At 42.3% G+C, this 17,623-nt stretch overlaps 1 protein-coding gene across 5 annotated transcripts in view; it reads left to right on the forward strand.

Annotated features, from left to right (window-relative positions):
• Positions 1–1,152: 1,152 nt before the first annotated feature.
• Positions 1,153–17,623, forward strand: part of MAP2K5 (mitogen-activated protein kinase kinase 5) — a 140,282-nt gene continuing 123,811 nt past the window's right edge. For 2 of the 5 annotated variants that reach the window (XM_069798652.1, XM_069798653.1), the window contains exons 1-3: positions 1,154–1,392; positions 9,269–9,317; positions 14,617–14,684. In XM_069798652.1, coding sequence (XP_069654753.1) covers positions 1,258–1,392; positions 9,269–9,317; positions 14,617–14,684 — 252 coding nt within the window. In that variant the 5' untranslated portion in view covers positions 1,154–1,257. Of the gene's footprint in view, positions 1,393–9,268; positions 9,318–14,616; positions 14,685–17,623 lie in introns of all 5 variants that reach the window. The other 3 variants (XM_069798655.1, XM_069798651.1, XM_069798654.1) reach the window with 3 other exon arrangements.

The raw sequence follows: 17,623 nt of genomic DNA on the forward strand, positions 1-17,623 counted from the left end.
CTTGAAGATGTTTCAGGAATTAAATGAAATATACCTTCCATTTTTTCCCCCTCTAAATTGATAATATAACTCAAATAGTCTAGTTTGTCATATATGATAATGTGAGAGATTGTGATAAAATGTACAGATCAATAGTCTACAATTGAGATTAAAGCTCTTCTCCCACTAAAAAGAACGGGAAAGTTTTGTGCCGCAGAGCTGTATGGAAGGGAGAGCCTTCCCACTTCTGTCGGGAAAAAGCTTTTTTTTAAAAGCTGAACATAGCATATCGTGGCTTGTGATCGCGGTAGGGAGATGACACAGCTGTCATGCTCAAACGCATAACCCTTCTTTGCTGCTGCTGAGGACGGTGGATGTAAGCTTTTAACAGGGATTTTCTTTTGTCAGAGCTATGCTTTAAGATGGTCCGTGTTTTGAAACGGACTGTTTCCTGCTGCACCACTGAACAGACGTGGAAAAACTCTTTGATGGAAGAATTTTACCCGGATGTCAGTACAGCAGGTACTTAGCGGAGTATTCTGTAACTTGGAGGAAGAGCGGAGTGCGTGACAGCTCTTGGCAAAACTGCTTAGAGCACGTTAATGCAGACGCCTGGGTGTTAAGGAATGAGCAGAGCCCAGAGCAGTCCTGCTTCCAGTGCCACAAGCGACGGGCTCGTCTTGTAGTCCGACGGGCAGGGGCGGGGCAGGGCCCTCGCACCCGGGCAGCGCGCGGCGACGTATGGACCGCGCGAGCCGGCCACGCGCACAGGTTTAGGTTTGCCTACGTTTTTGTGTGTTAGCTTGAATAACCTGAAGACAGAAGCCCCGTGAGTTCTTAAGGAAAAGCTGTCGCCGGAGGAGACTCAGCTCATGACTCTGAATTTTGAAGACTGGGGACTTTCCACACTTTTTAACGAATGCAGGAGTCCGAGCCTGACTCTGATGTGCTGCCTCAACAGTGTGTTTCCTGTTAAAAGTAGAAGCCATAAGGCGGTGGGGAATTAAAATCGGTGCCTCTGCGCTTGCCGGAGCGGCTACCGCTCGCTCCCCGGGGCGGGCTGTCACAGCCCGGACGGCGCCCGCCTCCTCCCCGCAACATGGCGCCGCCTCCGCTCCCTCCTCCTCCGCCTCCTTCTCCTTTGTCGCTCCCCCCGGTCCCTCCGTTTTGGTTCCGGGGCAGCGAGTCCTTCCTGCGGGCGGGGCGGGGCGGCGCAGGCTCGGCCCTGCTCGGCAGCCGCCGCGGCCCGCCGCAGCATGTGAGCCCGGCGGGGCGGGGATGCTCTGGCTGCTCTGCGGCCCCTCCCGCGCCATGGAGAGCCAGGCGCTGGTGATCCGCATCAAGATCCCCGACGGCGGGGCCGTCGACTGGACCGTGCACTCGGCGCCTCAGCTGCTCTTCAGGGACGTGCTGGTGAGTCCCAGCGGGGGCGGCGGTCCCGGGACGCCCCCCACCCTCCCGCTGCCCGGGGGCGGGACGGGGGGCTCCGGCCGGGGGGACGCGGGGTCAGCGGCTCCGTGAGCGCCGACCGGTCACCCGGGGCGGGTGGGGAAAGGGGTAACAAAAGTCCTCCCTGGAAGGCGAAAGGTGTTTGTTTGTTGGGTTTTGGGTTTTGTTTTTGTTTTCCCCGGGACGGGCTGTTTGCTGCCTCGTGTCTGCGCCTGGAAGTTTTAACGGGAAAGTGAATCTGGGAGAGGCTGCCCAAAAAGACGGGCGCTGGGGCAGCGCCGGTGCCCCCCACCCCGTGCTTTCGGGGAGGTGGTGCCGGTGCAGTAGGACGGGCTGGGTTTGCTCTCCTGTGCAGAGGGGCACTTGCGGTGAAGCGGTCAGGAGGAGCCGAACTGCGGAGCGGTGGTCCCACGGCGTCCGAAGGGTTGGATCCTCCAAGGGGTCGAGCGTGCAGTAACGCCGGGCATGCAGCACCCCCCTGCCTGCGGGCCTTGGCGCGATGGGGTGGTCACAAGGCATCGCTTTAGGGGGATTGAAAAAGTTGTCCTGTGGAAATTGGTGCCTCCCTGGCTCGGGCACCGTAACTGCGCTCTGCACATGGGCTGTAGCTGTACTTGCTTTTGGTGATATTGCCCATTGCTGTGCTATGGGTTTGTTACATCTCCTTCGCCCTGAACTGCCCTCAACCCCTCCCTGCCTTATTTTCTCCCCATCTGCACATCAAGTATACAAGGATCTTCTGTTTACTCAGAAGTGGCAGTGGATATTTATCCCACTTACTGTTTTTTCTTAATTGCATCCTCAGCCCAAAGAAAAGTCTAATCCTTGCATGCAGGTCATGTAATGTAATACTACTTGATAGTAATATTGGAGAGAGATTCTGCAGATCTCTTTCAATGTGTTGCATTTTACTGAGAAGACGTGTGGGGGATTAAGGGGTTGATTTGCTGGAAAATGTTCAATGTTGGGCCTATAGAAGATCGCAGAGGTAGTTGAAGCGGATGGCAGATGTTCCAGATTACATTCTTCCTAACATTTAGCATTGTCCAAGACTTTCTATGAATGGAGGAGAGGGAGCAGAACTTTTGACAGATTGGTGAGATTTTTGGGAGGGGCAGTTTCCCCTTGGAGATTGCTGTGAGTTTCCAGTGGTTACACAGCAAGCCTGGGACAACCCACTCTACCCTTCAAAGACAAGTGGTGCAAATCTGAGGCAGGTTTACTCCACATTCTGCTTCATGTTTTCCTTTTTTTTTTTTTTTTCCCCCAAATAAAGTGAGATAATCACTGATGCTTGGGCTATCCTTTGGTATTTTAGAATTACTGGAAATTTAAGTTTGATTATATTACTTAGAAGTAAATAGAGAACCGTTGTCAGGTTGAGGGCATGGCTTTGCAAAACCATTTTGCTTTTTAGTTTTCATCCTTGTTGCTTCAGCATAAAAGCAGCTGGGAGTATGTGGGCCTTAGACTTGACCTGTGTAGTCTGTTTAACAAGTAAGTTGAAAAAAAGTGCTGTTGAAGCTTCAACTGCATATGCATAGGAATTGGAGCCTATGGTTTACTCTGACCATGTGGCCCTACAGGGGTGCTGGCCCTGCAGGTGCTCCAGGAGTCTTTGTTTGGGGCAGCAGTGCGGTATGGGGACCTGTGTCTAAAAGCTGGAGAGGGCTTCAGGCAGCAGAGCTGTAATTCAGTGGTTGGACCATACCTTACATGTGAGACTCTGCACTTGCAGTTTCTGTTGTAGCTCCTGTATTTGCTCCATTGGGTTGCAGCTGGGGCCAGCATATGACTTTTTGACCTGAAGTTAAAATGTACCTTTGTGTTCAGTTGTGGTATAGTACTAAGAGACAGTGTGCCTTTTGGAGCCAGATCTCAAGTAAGCAAAAGTACAATACTACAGCTGTTGGAATAGCTCTAATAGGCTTTACCTGCATTGATTTATTAATCAGGGCAAAGTACTGAGCTCGGGTCTTGTGAGATACCTGTAACCATGCCCTGCTGCGAGGAGTTTGAGTAATCACCTCCAGCATGCTGAGAAGAGAGCCTGACAAGAGCCCTTGACATCTGAAGCAATCAATGGACAACGTGGGACCTTGAGGAGCACCCAAAGTTGTCAACGCCAGCATTAACCTCCGGTCACATGGAACTGATGCTTTCTGAGAGCTGTGGCCACTCTAAGTGTGGAAGAAGTGAATGGTGAGGGAGGACATGTCAGGCAAATCTTCATCTTGGCACGTCTCGGGTTGGTGAGGACTTTGTTTTTCACTGCTAATGTGTTTAGAGAGGCAGTTATGTAGGGGATCTGTCATAGAACAGGCATGACAAATCAAAGCAGAGGGACTGTGATAAAACATGTCACGCAGAGCGTTCTTCCTACCACTAGATGGGCAGTTCCTGTGATCAGCAAGCCTCGAGTTTACTTAGGCAATCGTCCCCACTCAAAAGGTCAAGAACTGCAGGCAGGCTTGGCTAATGCAGCGCTTGTCTTGTTCTGCATTGCTATTGAAGTCACTGAGAAAAGAGGAAGCTTCTGTTTCGTATCTCTCTGCACACTATTTTGACGCTCATCTGAGTTGTTTTTTGCAGTTGTCCAACAGATCTACGGGACTTTGAAAAATGTATTTTTCCAGCTATGAGCGGGTTGAGCTTCCTGTTTCATGGCATGGGTGGTAGTTTCTCCAGTCAGCAGGTGATGGTGAAACATGACAGGAGCATACTAGTTTTTTGGTTGTTTTTTTTTTGCTAGTTTTCTTACAAAATCCCAGTTTCTGGTTATATTCAGTGATCATGGATGTTCTTCCCAAACTTCTGTGATGTTTGTATAGGAAGCTGTGCACATTGAGGCAGCCATGAAACATTTGGTGATGTCCATTGCCTGTGCTGTAGGCACTTCTACCCCAGCCAAGCACAGCTGCCGAAGTGGGGAGCGTACCCTTACACAGTTGTTTCATTTAGCACACCAGAGCACAACGGAGAACTGCACCAGGTGGGTGGCCACGTGTACTGTTTGCTCTTCTATGCGGTGCAGGTTGAGATCACTGTGTTAACAGTGTTTTTGAGAAGGTGCAGCTGCCACAGACACCTGTGGTTCGCTTCACCCAGCTCCTCTGCAGACACAGGTCTGTCTCCAGCCATCTGCATGCTGAACTATTTCCACCCACTGATAGAAGAATGTGAATAGTTCCTGGGGTGAAATGTCCCAGCACTTTGTCAAGTGAAAGTGGATAGATTTCTGCATCAATTCACATCTGTGTTGGTGATGATAATTTTCAGTTATCCAATGTTAGGCAATTGCATTGAGGGTAGCAGTGACAGCAGTACTTCCATCCTAACTGGAAGTGTTGGATTACGTATGGTGAGTCAGTAGGTGATGACACATTTCTCACCGTCAGTGGAAATCTCAGATGTGGGGATGACGGGTGTTATGAGAGTGTTCAGCTGGGAGTGTAGCCGTGCAGTAGTACTGTTTGATGATTGTCGTTTTCATGTCAAAAACCCTCTCTTGTGGACTGTGAAATCTTAAGAAGGAAGAAGTTTAATAAGGTCTGAACTGTCTCAAGGCCCTCATTTGTCTAACTGATTGTGTTTCAGGAGGTGCCATCACAGTATGCACATGCACTTAATTTATCCAGTAACTACAGAAATTAAATGAAGGCTCTGTACACTAAAGTGTGGTAGATCTGGCACCACATGTGGCTGGGGAGGGCAGGAGTGGGGCTGACCCAGGCTTCTGTTGTCCTTCTGCCTTCAATGTAATTTCCCCTCACCTGGTAGGCAATTACAGAGGGCTTATGTGTTAAGAGTATCAATTAAAGATAATGTGGAGAATTGAGACATTCCCTACTAAGGTAAATTACTGAATAGTAATAATCCAGTCAGACCCCACTGTTTTCCTTATTGTCCATGTCTCTCTCAATTGAAGACACAAGAATGCAACGTACCCCTTTTTTCTCAGCTCTTGCTGTTTGGGGCACAATCAAGCTCTGAATAATCCCTGTAGTTTGCCCTGTTTAGCACCAATCTAGCTCTCTATGTGGTGTTGTCCAGAGCACAGCAATCTTGAGCCTGCACCGTGTACCTGCAGTCCAAGTGGTTTGATGGGAAGTACCATTTTGCCTTGGAAGTGCAGAAGCACGTTTGCTAGCCAGTTCCAAAAACCAGGTGCGTACCCCCAGATCTCTAGCAGCAGTGGGAACTGGCAGCTTGGGGGAGCCTTGAATTAGCTGTGTAGTAAGGTTGTTCTTCCTTCTAAGGTAGATCCCATGGTCTGCTTTGTATTAAGAAAGCCCCATAAAATTATCTTTGAGAACAGAAATATTTTATTTTTAAACATGATTTTTTGTTAATTTACCATCCTAGAAGTGTGAACAGCCTTGTGAATACAAATGAGTGTAGCCTTGCAGGATTTCAGGCTGGCATGCAAGAATATTTCTGTCTTCCAGTTTCAGAGAAGAAGCAGTAGTATAGAGTCACTAAATATCCTGTCCATAGCCATAGAATAACCTGTTGAAGTTGGGAGTCTGATGATCAGTGGAATGCCTTACACACAAAATGACAACATTTCTTAATTTTCAACTGCTCTAGTTCTGTCTCTTGGAGGAGCCTTTACAGGTACTAAACTGTGCAGCAGGTATTCAAACTGGAAAACCTGATGCCTGCAGGTTGGTGCTCGTGGTTGGTCTTGATGCAGTAGGATGGTGTTTGACCCATGGAAGCAGCACTGCTTGTATGCTGTAGGTTAGGGATTTTCTTGATTACTTTCCTAAACTGGGTGCTAAGAGCTGTTCTTCATAATGTCACTTTAAATATGTTCTGTGTATATCAGCTTTGCAGACCTGTAAGTTACCAGTAAATAGATTTATTTTAAAGGCACCACTAAATGAATTACAATAAGCTTATTTTTTTTATCAGGCTGTCTAGATTCGTTTGCCCTGGCTGTCACTGGAGTGTTTAAGCACTTGGTGTTAATTCAGGATAACTTAATGATGTCATACTGAGATAAAACAAGTTTTAACTGAAACAGGAGCGAGGGCCATAGTTTCAATGTTGACATTGTTGTTTAAAGCAGTGCTTTCACATTTTCTGTGCTCTCGCCTAAGAGGCAAGTGCTCCACAGCTCTTTCAGAGAGCAGATTTGATGGAGTTCTTGTTTTAGGTGCTGTTCCCTGATTTTTCTCCTCATTATTAGATGCTTTTCAGTTTTATAAGATAAAATAGAAGCTATCGTGTGTGTGAGCCCACTTGAATAATGTCTACAAGTTGTAGTATTTTATTGTTTATGATCTCTGTTGTGATAGTAGAAAATCATCACACGTGCATGATTTAGAGTAATCCTTTAAGCTTGGGTCACTGAGAGGTCTGCTGAATGTTTGAGCATGGAAGTCTTAATGTAGCTGATGAAAATACTATGCTAACAACAGAGTAATGGTGTAATTTCCCTCCCTTCCACTCCCTGCTATTTTTTCTCAAATGTGTTGATTTAATAGAAATATTGAAAGTTGACCAGAGCAAAGTTTTTGTGGCTGTTGGTAGGGTTTTCTTTTCAACTATTTATTTAGTGTTAAGACAGAGTTATGGTGCATAGTTCTTAAATTCATGTACTTGGTTATTACTCTTTTTAAAGAAGTCTCAATGTATAGAAAAAGTTATTCTCAGTGGGGGGATGGGGTGCGTGTAAGAATTTATCATCACTGTTTCAGTGCTATAGCAGCTTTGGGAGTCTTGGAGCTTTCCTAGCAGACATTTGGGGCTGTCAGAACTGTCTCTGTCTCAGTGCCATGCTTACACACCTCTTAAATACAGTTTTTAAATATCCCAGAACTGGGGTCCTTTTCTGATAACAATTTTTAAATCCATTTCATGGAAGCATCTGTGTGCCCACGTAAGAACATTTTACAAGTGGCTTAAATCTGTCACAATTACAGTGTGTTTGCTGAGGAATTTTCAGTCTTTAACTAAATGGATTTAGGAATAATTAGTTAACAGCACAGTCTTCTGTTTAGGCAAGACTTTAATTTCTTGTTAGGAATAGAGGGTGCAGCTTGGCTGGCTTTTGACAGAGGACTGACAGAGCTGTCAAACCCCGTAGAAGTATTTAAATGGCAGAATGTTTGTTAACTTGGCAATGTTTTGTTTTGTTGGGTTTTTTTCCCCCTTTTTGGTTCCACAAATTTACAGTCTACATAATTAGGTAAACTATTACACATCTTTTGTATACAATTAATAGTTTAAATTACATACTATTGATTTATTTTAGTATTTAAAATGAAAAGACAACATGAGAAAGTTTTAGAAATATTATTTGCTTCAGTTAGCTCTGTGGAAATCTTTAGGTTGCTTTTGGTGCTTTCTCCTTGTATTAATTGTGTCTCTTTAACGTCGCACAGAATGTTTAATTTCCTGGTTTTAGACTAAATGAAAAAATAGAGAAAGCAAAAGTGACAGGACAGTGATCACTAAAGTTTTGATATGGGGGGGTGCTTAGCACCCCAAAATGCTCACAGTGCATGTACTACAATAAATATTGTTGTTCATTAATTTCTAATCACTTTGCGACACTGTCAGTGGAGAGATTGTCTGACATGAGAAATCAGGCAGCAGGAAGGAAAAAACCATGCTGTGCATTTATGCCGTGCCCTGACATGACATACTGCAGCCTCGCAAAAGCTGACAACAGCACATACACTGGGAGGCCAGGATGACTTCAGTCTGAGCAGCTATTTTTCACTGAATTTTGAGTAAATGCTGTATGTATAAGGCTAAAAAAAAAAAAAAAAGCTCTCCTCCTCTTGGTTTAGTTGTACAGGAAGGGCTCATATTGGCATAAAAACGCTGGTTTGGATCGGAGACATGTAACACTTGGAAATGGTCGGTGTGTTTTGCAATGGGCTTGTGTATGTGCAGCTCACATCTGCCCTAAGAAAGGCATTGTATGGCATCGTCGTAACGCCAAGGTTGGAGGTTGCCTTCTAGGTTAGTACTTCCACTTCTTCGGGTATTTTAACCTTATTTCCTCCAGGGCAGCCAGCACATTTGAATCTGTCTACCAAGTTTTGAAGAAGTTTAAATTCCAATTAGGAGTGACAAAGAGCCCTCCAAACTTTCTGGCTTGCATGTAGTGGAGAGCATCTTGAGACGCAGCGCTGCTTTGCAAGGCAGCAGCAGGCAGCTCGGTGCAGCTGCTGGGTCCTGCCGCTTTCCCGGGCAGTTGTGGAGTGAAAGCAACAAAAATTTGTTCAGTCTCACAGCTACTGTTTTAATTCATGATGGCAGCCCTAAACCCATCCGGAGCTTTTGTTAGCCTGTTTTTCCTGAGCTGCGGGCAGGGCAGGAGATGGAGCCGTGTGATGAACTTACCTTGTGGTGGGAGGGAGGACCAAGGCAGTTGTTTGGAGGTGGAGAGGAGGAATCAGGGTGATGTAAGCAGAAGGACTGAGAGAGAAAACGTGCATTCTTAAGTAAAAAGCTATTCATAAATCTCTGTTTTTATGACTGACTTCGATGAGTTACATATACATTTTTCTATAACCTACTGACAAAATCATAGAATCAAATCGATTCTTTAAACTGCAAGAACAGACAACACTGATTTGTTTGCAATTATGATTGAGTTATGTGAAAACAGTTTTCCTCAAGGTAACGTGGAGAGGAAGAAGAGCACCGTGATTTGTACTGATTTGTGTTGTGCGCTAAAAAGTTTGTAATTTGGGGGCAGTGGTGAGTAGCAAGTCTTGAAGTCTTCAGCCTGCAGCTGGGAAGTGATTAAGATGATTTACTCTAAATCATCTCAGGCATTTCCCATTTGATATATAGCTAATTCTTCTTTACATTTTAGGATGTCATCGGTCAAGTTTTGCCAGATGCAACGACAACAGCATTTGAGTGTAAGTATGAGTTGTATAAACTGTCTCTTTTGTCACATTATAGGGCTGTCATTTTTTAAATAAATAATGTTTATGTTCATTATATGTTACAGTTAAATATTTATGCATTAATGCAAGTTTAATGATGATACCGAACTAAGCAATATTTTATTATTTAATCACATCTTGAATGAGCATATTTCTACAATATAGCTTTAATTACCAGCATGACCTTACCATGCTCTTACTCCTCACTGCAATTATATTGCTCGAATTAAATGAAAAGTATAAAGCACCTGTAGGTCTAAGTTTAAAATTTTAATCCTCCATTGGAAGAAACCAAAAGAGCAGCAGCTTTTACAGAGATATGGTACAACATACAGATTTTGTACCAAATATAGCAGCGTTAGAAATTAATGTTTCCTTTCACTGGAACAAATGTCTGTTTTTTGCTGGAAGGACTGCTGTGTTTTTAGTTTTCCTTTTTTCCTTTTGCTGGGCTCAAGCCAAATACACCCTCTTCTCTGTCTCCTGTGTGAGAGTGGGAGATATCAGTAGTTATTCAGCGTCAGCTCCTGGAGGAGGTATGAGAGCTGCAGGAAAATGGCACCTGGTTAGACTTGGGCAGTAGTAGTAACTTCTAAAAGGCCACGTGAGTCTGGCTGAGAAGCTGGGAAAAATAGCTTCTGTGTAGGATCTGAGAAAGCTGTAGGTTGGGGTTGTCATGATGACGCTTCCACATTGTGAAGGTGGTTTTATTATGCTTTTGCTGAGTTAGGAAAGCTCTCAGTGAGTATGTTAGTGCAGGTTTAGACCTATATCTGCTAATTTCTATTTCAGCTCTATTCTTTGAACCCTGTTTATTTTTAATTTTTGAGGGATTCCTGAGGGATTGTCCTATCTGGAGAGCAATAAGCTGCAAAGGGGAGTCAAACATCTGTGTTAGGGGATAAGATACCAAGCTATAGTTTTGTTCCAAGTGGAGAGGGCTCCTGCTATTCCCTTTTAATGTTTATTATATTTTTTTTCTATGTGATTCTGTGCTTTCCTTTGATAGAGATGAAATAGCAAGAAGGAGCTGGAGGGGATTAAAAGTGTTATATGAGTAAGGTAGTGATGCTGAAGGTGAGAGAGCAGACATGACAAGATAGGGCCTTGCATTCTTATTAGCATTTCTTCCCTTTTTAGAGCTTTATGGATAATTCTGTGTGTAGATAATCAAAGGAAATATTGTTTTATGGTCCTTCAAGTACTATTTAGTGCTTTTTATCTTTCTTTTCCTGTGTTTGTGTTTTCACCTCCTAAAACACCAGAAACCCAAGAATGGAGATTGTAAGTGTTACTTCTCCATAGCCTCAACATTTATCCTGACCTGCTTTTTAAAACAAGACTTCCTAAAGAGACCTGAGCAAAACCAGGCTCCAGACCTTGCCATTTTTTTATGATTTGTTAATATTTTTTCTTTTACATACCTCCCACGTCACACATTAGCTTTGTTTGAACTTCATGCACCAGTAACAGTCACTGCCATCAGGGCAGTAGCCCATATTAATGGTACCATGTGTAGAACTTTCCTGGAAATACTTATTTCATTGCGTCTTCTAACATCTGCTTCTGTGCTTTCAGTTCATGTCTCTAGTCTGTCATTTACATCTGCACAAAACCATTTCCCCTGCCATTTAACTGGCATCTAAAATATGTTATGTATATTGATGTGTGATTTTTCTGGTTACTTTTTCCATATCAAATGCCTAGGTTTTACTGGCTTAAGCTTCATTCTCACCTGCTTCATTGCTTCTTCAGATGTGGATAATTGCCATCCAGTGCAGGCTCCTCTACTGTTTGTTTAGTTATTGTTATCTACAGTGTACCATCCATTGCGGCTCCTACCTGGGGCTGCACTTCTCCTACTGTTGGACCTTTATGTGGATTTCACCATTGTATTACACATCGCTACAAATAAAATCACTAACAACATATGGCCTGTTATGATCCTTTTATCCAAACTCTGCTATTTTGTATATTTGTGACACACTGCAGATTTTGTGAAGATTGCTTCATAATATTTGTTTACCATCTGCTGCACTCTATTTGGTATCTTGTGAGGATTTCTTCCTCCATTTTAAGTGACATTAGCAAAATCCAGCCAGTACGTAGGCTTTTTTGGTTCTACTTCTGCTTCCCTAATGTGCTGGAAAATCATATTGCTGTGCTCTAGGCAAGTAGAGAAGCCTGGAAATCTTTGTGAGCCCATGTGTCATATCTAGCTAGTTTTTGGGTTATGCCCACTTAAATGTCAAGATAGGGTGGCAAAGGATCTCTGCACAGATACAAGAAATACATTTTTTTTTTTTCTGGTTTTGCTATTTAGAAGCATTGCCGGGCTATTTTAGATTTGGCTTTTTTAATGCCAAGTAACATTTTCTGCATTTTCATCAACATATTTTTAATTTATTCTCTTTGTACCACCATCAGGAATTTTGCAGTTCTGAGAACTTCAGAGTTAATTTCTTAATCATTTGCAATGAATAATGTGTGATTTTTTTTTTAATTTTTTTTTTTTTTTTTTTAATGAACATTTTGCAAGTGGACTCTTAAGAGTTTTTCAGCTTTTTTTTTTGCTTTTTTTTTTTTTGGTGGTCCCAGCTCAGTTTATTCCCTCAAGCCAGGCTTGTTTAACAGCTTTTATCTCTGTATATTCGCTTCTCTCTGTCATATGTTTCCTCTCTTCTGCATTTTACTCTGATCCCTTCTTGTTGATGCATGGCCTTCATTGTGTTCACTATTCTAACAGCTGCTTCTTCAGCTTTTCTTACTCTGTTACACACTGCAACTGGGACTTGGGTTTTGGCCAGGTAGCAGTTTTACAACTCCTCCTCCTTTCTGCCTGAAATGTTTCCAGGCAAGGAAGCATTTGGTTTCAACTCACTAACTCTTCTTAATCTTTTCATCATTCATGACTTGCTGCAGGCTGGTAACCCTAGCAAGTAGTTTTAGCAATCTGACAGTTCACCAGTTAAATTTCCATGAGACAAGGCTCTTGTAGGACATCGCTACGCTACCTAGTTCCTCTTCCAGCTTCCATGTTTCCAATGTCCCATAGCTCTCTTCCAGTACATTTTTGAAGTGTAATTCTGAGGTTTTTATTTTACTTTTTTTCCTTATTATTTCTCTCCTGTTGTTTTGCTCTCTCTTCTGCATTGTTTTGCTTTTCTCTTACAGCCTCAGAATTACCTGCTAGGTTTTCAGAGGCAAAATGAACAAACTCCTTTTCTCGGGTAACTTTAATTTGTTGACTTGGATCTCTTCCCACATTCTTGAGCAAGAATGAGTTTTCATCTAGGGACACAACGGCACTTTTTGATGCTGATGTAATACACAGGGACTGTGATTGTAGAGAGCACGTGTATCAGTTAGAGCACCTCTATAGAGATGGGGGGGACAGACAGACAAACTGCCTCAGCCTCTGCTCGCATCGTGAGCTGGTCAGGAGCAAACCTGCTCCAGTCCCAAAGCCGTGTAAATGCACTCGCTCATCTCCATGTCCTCACCCTTTGGTATTTAACAGGTGTTTGAAATGCGGTGTGTATGTTGCTCCTTGGTTTCCCAGTGCATGATAGCTTGGGCAGAGTGCTTTTCTTTCGTAACCATACGACTTTCTGACCGGCCTGCTTGCAACTTGGAGCACAGGCAGAATTGTTCTGGTCTGTCCGTCCTCGTGTATGTGGACATGTCCTGACACACTGAGCCCCATCACCTTTCAGGAAGAGGTGGGTGTCTCAGGCCTTTTAAATATCCCAGCTCAAATGGGCCTGTGTGGTTGAGATTCCCCACAACAGATGTTTTCTGGCCAAAAAGTCATGTGAATTTGTCAGCCATTCTTTGGTATCAGTTGGATATTTCGTGGTTGTTTTATTTTCAAAGAACTCCCTGTCCAAAGGAAAAAAACAAATGTAAAACCAACGTGCTTTGTTTTTGTTTTTGTTTTTTTTTTAATAAGTATCTAAGGAAGATATTTAAATAGCAGCAGGCAAAAATTGGAGACAGATCATTAACCCCTCCCTTCTCCCCAAAGCTAGAGCAATAAAAAGAAATTAACATTTTGTAACTGATTTGGAGGGGAGGGGTCTGTTCCATTCATCTGGTGACTGGTGCAGCTCTCCCATCAGTGAAAGTGTACGAGCTTTTCATGAGGACCAGGGCGGGAGAGGATGGGGTGGACACTGCTCCCATCTGAGCGAAGGAACCGCACGGGGTGTCTCAGCAACTGCGGCTTGTGACATTGGAGCGTGTTGTTGTACCAGCTGGTGCTAATGCGGGGGGACTGAGCCCCCTGGTAAATCTGCACCTGCTGAATCCCGCCATATGTCTTTTGGAAAGTCTATTCCTCCTTCAGATCTTCATATTAATAATTCTTTCTGAATGCCTTGCTCTGCTGCAGCCTTTTCGAATCTTGCTCCCTTTCCTCTGGTTCTGTTTCTACAGCAGCCTCTTTCATTATGCCAGAAGTGCCTCGTCTTTGCGTTCGTGGCTGTGCCTGAGCCGTCATCGCAAAGCCGTGATTGCCCGGTAATGCTGCTCATGCCTCCTGCCTCCTCTTCACCCACAGTTGCACTGCGAACAAAGGCACAGACTGGTTTTGCTCGTTCACAAACTTCTGCCTTTGTCTAAATCTCTCTATATAAACATTGCAGATTTGTGTCCACTTGTAAGTTACTGGTTTTAAGTCAGTGTTGCTCTGTTGTGAAGAAGCAGAGATGCTTGTGCATTTGTAACAGGGATGGGGGCAAAGGGTTGGGAGGAGGCTGACATGGGGCAGGTGAGTTGAGGTAGAGTTGACAGTAAGACTTAGAAGGCTTTAGTGGGAGGAAAACAGTTTAATTTTTTTTTTTTTTTTTTAATTTCTAGTAATTCTGATTAAAGAAACCACCAGAACTTAACTCCATCTGGGAGGATCAAAGCACACTAAGAAACTTTACTTTCTGTTTGCTGTGTCAAAAGAATACCTCGGTGGGTTTCAGCAGCGGGTATTATACTATGTGTGAGGCTCTTGGCTTCTGGAGAGGTTCTGGCAGTAAAAGAACTGTTGAGAGCAAAGTTTTGAGCGCTTTGTTCGTGCCCCCTTTTTAGATGTAATTGTAGTCTTTGTTAATTAATGTTTGGAGTCATTATACATTATTATTTCAGACTACCTGTGTAGTTGGCTTATACATTCTTCATATTTTTATTTGCTTGTAGAAGTTCAGGTAAAAACCTTACATATTAAAATTGGAAATGTCCTTCTTCCATTGTTCATGAATGTGATACATTTCTTTGTTAGATGAAGATGAGGATGGTGATCGGATTACTGTTAGAAGCGATGAAGAAATGAAAGCCATGCTATCTTATGTAGGTATAGTATAACAAATGCTGATATTTTCCATGTTTTTCAGTTTGTTTGTGTATTTTTGCTTGTATCAAAGTGTTAACATAAGCTGCAGTGTTCACAGTACAATATTCCTGTATTAAGTGTAGGTGTTTAAAAACTATATCATATGAGATATATGGACATGCTTGACTTTTTTGGGAAAAAAAGACTTGTACACTTACTGATCATATCATAAACATTAAGAATAATGCATCTTAATGACTTTTGCATTAGGTATAGTGCAGGCTAAATGGACTATCAATTTCTTGTATTTTTTATGCAGTACTTAAAGTAACGGCTCATTAAAAATGAACCCCTGGGCTCTAAAAATTTTTCAAAATCTACTTTCATCTGGAGAGTGTTTCACCCCTCCTAACAGAAGAGTTTCATTGTAGCTGCAGGCTCAATATTCATAGAGGATTTAAAGATGTATTTTCTGGTTTTTAATATGAGATGTGTGTGTCTGTGTGTGCCTTTATATACATAGATGTGTGTAAAATATACCTGTAAATATAAAACGTGTCTACAGAAATAAAGTATGCAGTTACTTATTGAAACAAAATAATTTGAGTATAGCTTCAGTGTATCTTTCACGTTGCAGATGTAAGTGGAAAAAAAATAATTTAACTTTTCCTTTCAAATTAAATTGATAAGCAAGGAAGTAACAAATGGGTATTTGCTCTCTAAGCCAGATGCAATGCTAGTTCCTTGTAAAGTGCGCTTCTCGCTGTACTTGGAGACATTAACTCGGAACGTATCGGAAACAAGCCCTGTTTAGTACCATTCGTAGGTGGTTTTGGTGGGACTTAATGACTTGGTTCAGTTTAGTCCTCCTCATCAGTTCCCGGTTGCAGAGGAAGCAGAGCAGGGACATGCTTGGATCACCTACATCTTGCCTGAGTCTCTGCTTAATGGATCCCTCTTGGGCATATATTCTCTAGTGTTTGGCAAAACAACGTAGTTTTGTTGTTGTGAATTTAGCACATAAACACATCAAATGATTGGTGTTTCCTGTGAAGGGGGCTCGTGTTTTCTAGGCTCCAGGAAGGCTTCCTCAGTGAAATTCTGATCCTCTTGTTACCTGCGGAGGTTGTACTCTTTCTTGCCTCGTGAAGGCTGTGGTGGACATTTGTTGACTGGAAGTCTGTTAGCAGACCCTGGTTCAAAGAGATTTTAGTCATTGCCTATGACTTAATCCTGGGGTGAAAGAAGTGCAGGTTCCAGATGCTGGTGATTGATCTCTGTGAAACTCGAGGGATTTATTAAATAAGCCCCTTTTCATGTGCAGTTTTCTTTCCAGAGGAGGTGAAACCATTGTATTACAAGTTTGATATTAAAGAGTGTAAGACAGATGTGTGAAAGAAAGGAAGAAAAATCTGCTGCAGTCAAGGGGGTTTTGTGCTTGTCTGAGGTTGGTTTTGTTTTGTTTCATACAACTAGATCACTGACGATGCTTCCCCACTGGAATTCCTTGTGTTTCTTGATTTTTTTCCTTATAAAACGTCTGCCATTTTTGCTGTTAAACTGGAAAACTTGCATTTTCCTGGCACAGTCTTACGATTAATCATGCCTTTGTAAGGTCATCTTTTTGCTATGCTTCCAAGCTTACTGTTAAAGTTTCAGTACATTAGAGTTATGATTACTCAACTCTCTGCTTTCCCTTAAAAATTATGGGATGTCTGTAAATGACTTCTTTCTGCTTCAGCAGCTTTTCTTCTCTGAAAATTTTCCCTTTGGTTTTAAACTAGTTTTCTATTTGAGTGTTGCATTGATGGTTTAACTTTCTAACATCCTATAGGTGTCATTTTGGGATATGTTTATAAGAAAACAAATGTTCTTAGCCTACAGGAAAAGGAATGAATCTACTGTAATCTTGAAGAATATACTGGGGAAGAAAAATACTCATTTTTCAGTATTTAGAGGCCTGCAACAAATATTTGGAGGATTGAACAGCTGCTAAAATATTTCTGGGAATTTTGACGTGGTGCAGTTTGCCTCCAGTTCTGCTAGTATTCTCCAAAACCAAAGTGAAATATTTTCTTTCAGTTTAAGAACAACAACAAAAAATATTCTCTGAGAATACAGATCTCTTCCATGCAGGTATGACATTATAATTGGGGAAGATATTTTGAATCATGCATGAGCTCTTATGTTCAGGTTCTTTCGTTTCTGAACTTGACAGTAAGTGATTTCAGACAGTTCTGGAATTATTTTACAGTATGCAGAAATATTTTGTGTTATGCCTATGCAAATATTGTGGAATGGTAAATAAAATTATTTTTCTGTTGTGCATTGCAGTTAATTAAAGACAGACATTGAGTAGCAGTGGAGTTGCACTTTAGTTGTTGTCTTGTATCAGTATAAAAAGGCAGTAATTTTTTTGACAGCCACTGATTGGAAAGTTGCTTGCAGCTTTCTGAAAGCAAGGGGTACATGCTCTGGATCAATAAGTGGCAAATTTTCCATTAAAAAGAATACCTGAACAATGTTCCAAATAGCCACTGGCATCTTAATTTTCCATGGAAACCTCAAATGCTCATGTGTGGAGGACAAGTCATTTTCAGACAATTTTTCCAGACTACTTGTTAACAGTTATTGCTGTCCCAAAAGGTTGACAGCTTACATGATTGATATTTCATTTACTTGTCATCACTGTTTGAGTAATGGAGAGGTCCATGCTTGGTTTTTTTTTTATTCTCTCTCCCTCTGTTTTGGGTTGCTTTTGGTTTTGGTTTTTTTTTTAGGGTAGGAAACAGTCTCATGTATGTTTATTTTAATTTATTATTCTGGAGAGTGTGTAATTTAAGTTTATACTGTGTATATATATGTCTTCAGGTCATAGAACACCACTAGTAAAATAGTAATAAAGAAGTTTGTTTTTCTTAGGCAATTTTGGCCCCCAGTGGAGCAGGAGATTCTT

Source organism: Haliaeetus albicilla, chromosome 12 (assembly GCF_947461875.1).
Source record: "Haliaeetus albicilla chromosome 12, bHalAlb1.1, whole genome shotgun sequence".
In the NCBI taxonomy this organism is placed as follows: Eukaryota; Metazoa; Chordata; class Aves; order Accipitriformes; family Accipitridae; genus Haliaeetus; species Haliaeetus albicilla.